The sequence below is a fragment of the Penaeus vannamei genome, chromosome 39, assembly GCF_042767895.1.
Source record: "Penaeus vannamei isolate JL-2024 chromosome 39, ASM4276789v1, whole genome shotgun sequence".
Lineage (NCBI taxonomy): Eukaryota > Metazoa > Arthropoda > Malacostraca > Decapoda > Penaeidae > Penaeus > Penaeus vannamei.
Window position 1 is genome coordinate 21,754,443 of NC_091587.1, and position 10,000 is coordinate 21,764,442.

Sequence of the window (10,000 nt, forward strand, 5' to 3'; positions counted from 1 at the left end):
GACCAAAGGCTGTATTATTCTATTATTAATGGAGTTAGAGTAGTCCATTAAAAGGGCTTTGAATATGAGGCAACAACTATACTACAGGAATATAATTTGAATCTTAGATATTAGGGAATTACTGCTTTAATAAAGCTTTAGTTTTTTCTATACTTGCCAACAGCATTTTAAAACCAAGGGATAATAATTGATAATTCCTTATTTTAGTCTCATGCATTTGTAAGAAATTTATAGAAATATCAATGAAAAAAAATGAAAATAAAAATAAAGCTTGAAGATGATAGTCCTTTCAGTTCATTATAGTCTATATTGAGATATTGATATACATTTCCTAAGAATATATAGAAGAAATCATCAGGATGTGTAATTCAAGAATGTGCATTACAGCTAGCCAACCTTATGACGTGTTTGTTTGTGATTTTATGAGTCCGAGTGGGAGGATGATTTTGAAATGCTCTATGTCTGACAACTTGTTTAGGATTTTTTTTTTTTTTATAAGGAAAGTAAGAGTTATTGTTTAGAATATGACTGCACGGATGAAGGGAAACTGCAGTAATAGCTTAGCCTCTAAAAACGTCAGACTATCCAGCTTGTCTGTCTGCCCAACTGTAGAAATGGCATGTATTTTTCAGTTTTCAGCAAGCCTTATGTGGTTGTAGGTATTTGAAAAGCTAAATTTTATACATCTCTTAAATCTCAAATACATTAAGCATCAGTAGTGTGGCAAGCCTACAAAGCTATCACTGTTACCTTTGCATATGAATCAAGATTGGAACAGATTGCCTATGAGTATGTTAATGAAATACATATAGAATCCTTTTTATTGTGTTGTAAAATGATGAAATGTCTATTTTGATACATTTATAAAACCAGATATATGAATTGTAATATGCCAGTGATATACCAGGAGGTATATCATAACATGTTGTGTGTGAATGACAGGGATGTTTTATAACAGAAAAATTTTGGCAGTGGGGTGGGAGACCTGAAACTTCTCATCATGGAAAAATTTGGCTGAGGGCCTTGATGGCAGGAAGAAATATTGGTGCAAAGTGGCAGTTGATGGAGACATCTCAACTTGAGTGCACAAAGCTAATGGAGGGAGCTTATACCAGTGGATGTTTAGGAAGGTTTTTTTTTCCACTGGTAAATAAGGGTGGAGTATACCATCCATGAGCCATAGCTAGGAGAGCACCATCTCTTTGGAGGATACTACTTCCTTGAAGAGGAACCTATTCATATCTACAGTGATTGGTGGCAAAAGGTGTGTTACAGAAAACCTCCACCATATATATGTTGACAAGATAAATTTTTTAGACCTCTCTGAGATTAGTTATCACATCAGAAACCATTTCAAGCTCTTTCTTTCTAAATACTAGAGGTCAAGAATTTTGACTGGAGCCTGAATCACAGTAATTCATCATATATTGCATATTTTACACCCTTACATATGCTTGCAGACTACAGGGAGTAGTTCCAAATCTGAGCAGTTACCTTCTTAAAACTATACTCACCAACATGGAAATGAGAGACATTGCTATTCCTTCTTATATACTGTTGTTCATATGACAAATGCTTTCTAATTTGGTTTTCTGGAGTAAATTTTCTGGGAAAAGCTCTTTTGGTGTTTCCATGTTTCACACTGGAGCTGGTGATGTATCAAATGTGTGTGCTCGGTAGATGAGAATGGAGACTGCTAGGAAGTTAACTGATGGCCTTGTGTGATAGCTTAAGCTTTATTTATAATCTTACTAATAGTTACAAGAGAAAGTGTGTGTTAAAGTAAGCAAATGTGTGGTTGTTTGTGTGATTGTGTGTTAGGGGGTATGTGTTCGGATTTTTCTAAGATTGTTTCAAAAATTGAAATGGGAAGGAGAGGTGTAGTCATACTACTTTCACATGCTCTTGTTTCACAAACATTTTGTTCTGGCTTTATTAACCCTCTGAAACCGGGTATGTCACGGCCATTTTGCCCAGTGATGGCATGTGTGTGTCACCCAGCCCCCCGACCCAGATTTTTCTATGACGGGACTGTAACGTCATCTGGATCATAGGGGTTAACTTCTATTTTTGTGGCTTACTTCGACCCTTACTTTACATTTATATTTTGCCCCTCGTTCAGACAGGAAATACATTGAAATTTATTAAATTAGTTAATAGAGTAATTGTAAAACAAGCTACAAATTATTTTGTTCCCCAAGTGGTCATGCTACCACTATACAGTAGTGTCTCCATTTTCATACTGATAGATAGTGTAATCAACTAGACTCTCTTATATTTACCCTATGCCACCAGGTGGCATGTACTTGCATGCCATGGCTGTTTTGGACCAAATAGCAGGTGGTATCACATCACAACCATTCTCACGCCGTTGGCTCACTAGACAGAGCTTATTTTTCATTGACAGTAGCATCATTTCTATGGTGAAACTTTTAGGCAATAACACCTAAAGTGAAGGTAAACCTTTACATTTTGATATCAAAATAAAAGCTAATATTGCCTTATGCTGCCTGCAAACTATTGAATGTGATGAGCACAAACAATGCCTGTCAACAACCCATGTTAATGGCCACTAACCAAAGGATTTGAGTCAGTCAGATAGAAAGAAGCAAAAAGTTAATAGAAGGGTACATGAGAAGGGTGTGGTAGTCAAGATGTTAACTTTAAACACCAGTTGTATACTATATCACAATGTAGTTTAGTTATTACAGTGTAAGTGAAATTAGTCTCCTTTGTACTATATCATGCACTACAGCCTTTATTGCTATAGTTCCATATGTTTTAAATTTTTGTTTTTCATAGATTTTATTGGTTAGCAATATAGTACCTCTCTTATGCATACGGTAATTTCATTTTAAGTTTATATTTCCCAAAACATTTCTGCGGAAATTTCCAGGGTAGGCTTGACGCCTTGAGGAATTTTTATTTTTATTTTATGTCATGCCTACTTATACATGGCTGACACATTACCCCAGACAAGGTCTATATCCTCTGTCAAGAGATCTGATCCTCATGGTTTTAGAGAGGTGACTGTGAAATGCTGAATATTGTGATTTCATGTTCTGTATCTACTGAAGAAAACTGTAATGGTGAGACATAGGGCGTCTTCTGTAGCGTCCTTAACTCTTAATACTGTATTTAGTTTAATCCTAATCCACCGTGTCCGTACTGAAGACGACACTCTCTGCTGCCAGACAGCGCGACAATAATGTTCCGTAAATACTGGCGTCCTCACTATTCTATCACCACCTATCATGTAAACATGTCGGAGAGAAGAGAAATGTCGCGCGTGAAATTTACTCTTTTGGGGAGATTTCATTTTTTTTTTCTTTCTTTTGTTTTATAATGTCATCTTTTTGGTAATCATATTTAAGAAACTATTTTAGACATCTCTTAGGTTTCAAAATATCTATTATATTTAATGTGTATTTTGTGAAACTGAGACTCTTACTAAAGTTTTCATAATGCTAATTATCTTATGCCTTTTTTATCTCTGCACTGCTTTGCCTCCTAATAGTTTAAAATGTTCTGTAACTAATAATATAAACTTCTCAGATGCTTCTGAAGACCACCACCTACATGATTGAAAACAAGGCATTAAAAACTTATTCATATTATTAATCAATTTTTTATGCCTCCCAATGTTCCCAAAATTGAAAACTAGCATCATGTTAAAGTAGGAAAGGTCGTACCACTATTTTCTGAACACATTTCCTCAAGATTATCTGTTTCAAATATGATTTGTTTGGAATCTTACGTTAATGGCCTGTCTCTTTAAATTTCTATCCATTTTTATGATGTTCCTGGTCTGTGATATAGTGATGGTTCTGCCCTCTGCTGTTGGTGTGAAGATCCTGGTCTTGTATTTCTGGGTGTGTCGGAATAGGTTTTACAAATCTAAAGGGTGGGAGCTGAGGTATGTTGTCTTTTTATTGCTGAAAAAATTACGGTATTTTGAAACATTTCTGTGCAATGTTGCTCTTCACACATAACTGTTGCATGCTGTGTAGGGTAGCGTTTGGAGCAAGTCATGCACTCACATATGTAAATAAGTAACAAAATCATCCAAAAGGTATCTGTTCAACATTCACCCTGCATGTCCCTTCGCATATGATATAGAAGACAGTTTTAAAGATATTACCTAAAGATTTGCAGTCTGATATAAAATTTACTTTGATAAATAAACCTTGCAATTTGCATTTAGACACTGCATTGTTAAAAGATTTTTCTGACAACTGATATTCCTCTTTATAGATTGGAGAAAAGGTGATTGTTTTAGAAAGTTGTAGTCAGTCACTCAAGGTGCAGTTTGATCTTCATATGATAATAACGAGGCACAAGTAGGCTTACTTATAAAGGAAACATGATTATTAATGAAATATTCTATTTTCTTTCATGATAACGATCTTATAATTATTATGGTAAAATGGTAACGAAACTGCTGTAACAACTATAAAACCAATCTTTATTTCAATGACACGCAAGTACAAAAATGATTCACCAATTAATATCCATCGCGCAATATCCTCGGACAGCTCTTTGCTGCGTTGAATCGTTTTGGAGGAGGGAAACATGTTTTCTTCAGGATGCTGTTCAGGAGGTCCATAGAAAAGTATACTTGTTAATTTTGTAGTAAAGTAGTTGAGAAAACTCAGCACATAATTCTTCTTTAAAAGGCTGGTTCATATTTGATTTAAACCGTCAACTTGTATGACCTTCACCATATAATTTTTGTTTCACTAACCTGGAAATATGAGTTCCATGCCCGCAGCCTCTGAACTTCAAAGATTCCTCGTGGGATTATATTGGTTTTTATATTCATTGCCATAAGTTATTTCCTTTATCAGAATATTTGATTATTTGTGTAAATATATATAATTTCATTTTCATAATAAATACTTAGTATAAAAATTCTAAGACAATGTTATTGCCGAAAATAGCCCTGAATGGCAACTCAAGTGATGGCATCCGTGAAGTCCATGACAGGCACGTGACGTAACAGTACATGATTGGTGGGATTAACTTGTCCCTTCTGTGCATGTGCAGGATTAAAGAACGAGCTTAATATTAAAGCCTGGTCTAGAGGTGTATTAAAAGTTAATCCTGGACGCTGCCAATGCGCATGCGCACTAGAGATCTGGATTAAACTTTAATACTGGATTAACTTTTATGGCACGTACAGAAGACACCCATAATAACAACATAAAGCAAGACAGAAGGAAAGAAAGTGAGATGGAAAGATATGAAATCATAGTACCAATTAACCCTTCTGACCCCATTTCTTCAGCCTGTCTAATTCCCTGAACCAGAATTAAAGCCTTATTTCAAGATTCACCCAAAGCAGGGATAGATCTTTCAAATTTTATGGCCCAGAGAATGGAATGTCATGTTGAAAGCATCTGACACAGTAGAATACCAAAGCAGATAGAAAGTTGCCTCATCTTATGCCCTTGTGAGTAAAGAATTAAAAAAAGATAAAAACAAAAATGCAAATGTGAAAATGTAAAGCATACAAAGTAGTAAAACATGTGTTTGTCATATAAAATCTTGAGACACATATTTATGCATATTCATTTGTGTCATGATAAAAAGATGATAATCTATCCAATGTTAATATGATATAAAATTACATTTTGACAAAGAGTAATAGGGAGAAGGGAAGAAGATTGGGATTAGGATACGTGATATACACCATACTGCACCAGAATTAACTAATTTAGATTCAGTATGCTTCATGCAGTATAGGAAGCAGCATGTATCATGACTGCATTTTTAGCACAGGAAGTTTTATATCTTTGGTGTTGTATTTGAGTGGAATAGAGTTGATGGTAATGATACTCATTGCCTAAAATATGATAGGAAGAAACTTTCAATAATTTTACAAATCGGCAGATGTTGATTTTTATACTAACATATGATGATTTGTTTATTTTGTTTATAGTTATTTAATTTTCTGATAATTGTTATTATCTTTGTTATTTAGTACTGTTATAATCATTTTTAACCTCTTGATACTAGGATTGCACTTTAGCTTATGAATTTTGTTTCCTTGTAGATGGTTCCACAAATGCTTAGCCCAGTGTGTCAGTTACTAGTTCTACCCATCGCACCTGTTTATCCTTTTTCTTGATTTCTGGAAAAAAGAAGACTTTATTATTAAATCATTTGATCTGGGCACCTAGCTGTGGCCCAATATCCGGGCCTATTTGAATGGTGACTCTCTGTAAACACTCATGTATGGTGTCAAGAGTCCTTGCTTCCCCTTTGCAATGCTATTGTCTTTTCCTACATGAACATTTTTTGCTCTTTTTTTTCTATATTCAAAGATCTATGTTTGACATTTGATGTGCTCTATCAAGACCGTAATAGATACTCACCATACCATTTCTCTTGGTTGGGGTTCATCTGACTTTTTCATCATGACCTAGTTTGATTTTGTACACTACCATCACAACCCTGTATGTTTGTTGTCATACCTTTTTCTCAACCAGATAGATATAGATATAGATATGAATGTAGATATGAATATAGATATGAATATAGATATAAATGTAGATATGGATATAATTATAATGTAAATATAAACTTTTTGTTATTCTTGTAATTCTGTAATATATTTGTAATATTCATTTTCCATATTATGCCATGCGCCATTGATCATGGTGTGCAGATATAGGATCTATGCATGGAAATTGTTTCCTCCCTGGAGCCGGCACTCTTTCAGTCATGGCTCATGGATGGTAGGTTCCAATTATTTACTTGTGGAAATAATGCAAAAGCCCCTTCCTAAATAGTCACTGAGCCTAATCACCCTCCAAAGGCTTTGTGCGCTAGTAATAAGTTATTACCATTACCCAGGCCCTCAGTGAATATTTTCCATGACGGCATATTCCTGAGTGAAAATTTTCCATGACGGCATATTCCGGTTACCCGGCCCTCAACCAAATTTTTTCATGAGATGATGATCAATGTTAGTAATGCTTTGATAATTATGTCAGTAATAATGATAATAACATTGACATTGATAGCATTAGAAAAAAAAAATCTGGGGAACTCGATAGTTAAATCAAGTGAGTTCACATTAGCCCCAAGGCAAGCCTTTCTGGAGGCATCTGTGAGTAAAAATGTTCACAAATCAAAACTACAGTTGACAGTGCATGTACATGGCATTAATAGGTTGATTATGATTATTGTCAATATTTACTCTAACAGCTAGAGATGAATTCATAATTAATCTCACGCTTTAATTGAATATCTTTGTGGTTTACCTTAGTCTGTGCCGACATACATTTTGCTGTCATGAATTATTGCTATCACAAATTGTTGCTATCACACATACCTTAAAAATTAACACCACTTTGCTAACATGAACCTTAGCTTCTTTCATCTTATTGAATTTTTTGCATTGGTTGGTTTGAAATTATGCAGACAGTATACTTATCCTTGTCAGTTTTGACTTGGTACGTTATCGACCAGTGTTATGCTTTCAACATGACTGCATTAATTTTCTTGTTTGTGGTCTTGATAAAATCAGCATCAAATATTTCTTGTTTGATGCTCTCAATAAATTCAACAATGTCATTTGATGTTCCCAGTGAATTTAGCAGTTACTTTGTTATTATTCTCTATTTGTTAGTTGTAATATTGCTATAGAGTTTTCTTGTTTAGACATTACTTAGGGGACAATATTGTTATCATTAAGAACAGTAACAGTGGTAGTAAGTGGAGTGGTTTTAAGGGAGTACATGGTACCTAGGGGTGGAGGGATAGTCTGGGCTCAGAATGCTCATATATCATCTAGAAATGCTCCCCAAGCAAAATTTTCACCATAGCATACATTTTAAATGTTTATCCCAGGTTGAAATGGACAAAGGTCCCAAACTAAAGGGGATATGACAGCTTGGGATCTTCTATGTATGTAGAATACAGATGAATTTCCATTGAAATCCTTTTTTATCAGAGTTTAGCTGATTTGAGTGATGGTCTGGAAGGGTGGAGAGCCATTGGGAACTTGCTCATTGTCTTAGTAGCCACTTAAGAAGCTAGTTTTTCATCAACATTCAGGAGTGAGTGCATGCTTATCTCTGAGTTACTATACCAAATGACTATTCTCAGCCAAAAAATAAGAATTGATTAGTTATAAATGTTTTTGTGTAGTTTAAGGGGAGCATCATGGTGGACCAGGTACCAGCTACATTTCAGAACACCATGCGAGTACCATATAATGCGTCAAGATTGATGCAGAGATCAGAAGTAAAAAAAAACAAAAAAAAATCAACTTCAAAGCCTAATACCTCAAAACTACACCTTTGTTAACATTTTTTAATGTTTCTCCATAACTACTTCGTATGAAGCAATTTTCATTTTAGGTTATATAAGTCCATATATTATATTTTATCTTCATAATTCCCACTAAACTAAGAGGAAATTGCAAAATCCGTATGTACAAGATTTAGGCATTGTTGTAGAGTATATGTGGTATTTTTTTTAGGAAGTTCAGCCAATCAATAAGTGTGAAATGCAAAAATTTGTGATTTTTCAAAAACTTATTTCTAAAAAAATAAATTCATTGTTTATTAACCAAATGATATGAAACTTGGTGTAGTAAATCTTAGTGTATGTATAAATAATATATTAAAAAAATCTAGGAAATCTGATCATAATTAACAAACTTTGTTCTAGAGCTTAACGGCCCCCTTAATGTGTTGCAACACATATACGAACATGTGTACATATATGTATACACATAGATATAAGTATATCATTCTGGCTTGTAAAAAGATACCCTATATACCTATAAAGTTCCAATACATGACTCTAAATAGGTTAGTTATCATTTAGGAATGGGAACTGCAGTGATCTTTTCAATGTTTCACATTTTTTACCTTTGATGCCCTTCCGTTTTTACAGGTGTGGTCATGGAGGCATTGCCGGATGGGGGGGTGCTGGAGGGAGAATCGCAAATCATTGGTCTAATAGTAAGTGTTTTATTTTTTGTGATATGTATTTGCCGAATTATGTTTGAAAAAATTCATTTTTTTTTTTTTTTTTTTCTTTCCTGCCTTCCTTCCTTCCTTCAAGTGTTATTGTTGATTCAGTACACTTTCTCATAGGCATTGACATTGAGTTCTAAAATTAGATATGAATGTTCTGTAATACTAATGTGTCCTTCCTCCTCCTTCTTTTCTTGCCATAAAAGGGTCATGATGACCTAGGGATAGTAGAGGCATCGATGTTACAGAGTGACCCCAGTGTGATGATGGACTTCGTAGGGGAGGATGACGAAGCATTGTCCACGGCATTCTCCAACACCTTTACCAACGCCTCCTCCACCACAACTCCCTCCTCATCGCGGACTCCGGCGTCCTCAGCATCATCTTTCTCCACAACGTCTTCCTATTCCTCATCACCTTCCTTCTCCTCGTCAACCTCTTCCGCCCCCTTCAATACCCATGCCTCCAGTCAGGGGGACGGCAGAGGAGGAGTGTTGGAGCTGACGGGCCACCAAAACTCTCTTCCATCGCCCTTGCTGCTCACACACCACCAGCACCCTATTCATCCCTCGCAGCACCTCCATTCGCCACACCCCATCCTACACCATAGTCATCACCAGCACCAGCGAAGCCAACCCCCACAGTCCAGCCAGCAACAGCATGTGCCACAAAATTACTACCATCATGAACCCGTAAGTTATGAGAAACAATAAAATCTGCAATTTGTAGTGATTGTAAAGGATAATGAAAAGGCATTGAGTTTGAGAAAAGAAACTAAGACTGTTAAATAAGGCTGAAATTTCTTCAGCTACTTCTACGTTAATTTCTTTAAAAAGAGTCACTACAATTCTTGTGAAACCAAACTAATATTATAAATTTTCTGCTTATTTTGTTTCAGGTTCCTTTGTCCCCTGGAAGGCCGCAGGGTGGAGGTTATTCCATTGGAGGAGGCTTCACGCCATATATGTCTTCTTCACAGCTTCCTCCACCTCATCCGACCTCTCTGC

At 35.5% G+C, this 10,000-nt stretch overlaps 1 protein-coding gene across 5 annotated transcripts in view; it reads left to right on the plus strand.

Moving 5' to 3' along the window:
- LOC113805719 (dendritic arbor reduction protein 1-like) overlaps positions 1 to 10,000 on the plus strand; it is a 27,444-nt gene that overhangs the window by 1,891 nt on the left and 15,553 nt on the right. For 3 of the 5 annotated variants that reach the window (XM_070117014.1, XM_070117013.1, XM_027356772.2), the window contains 3 exons: positions 8,911 to 8,978; positions 9,200 to 9,685; positions 9,892 to 10,000. The exon at positions 9,892 to 10,000 is cut by the window's right edge and continues 728 nt beyond it. In XM_070117014.1, the coding sequence (XP_069973115.1) occupies positions 8,919 to 8,978; positions 9,200 to 9,685; positions 9,892 to 10,000 (655 nt within the window). In that variant the 5' untranslated portion in view covers positions 8,911 to 8,918. Of the gene's footprint in view, positions 1 to 6,670; positions 6,741 to 8,910; positions 8,979 to 9,199; positions 9,686 to 9,891 lie in introns of all 5 variants that reach the window. The other 2 variants (XM_070117012.1, XM_070117011.1) reach the window with 1 other exon arrangement.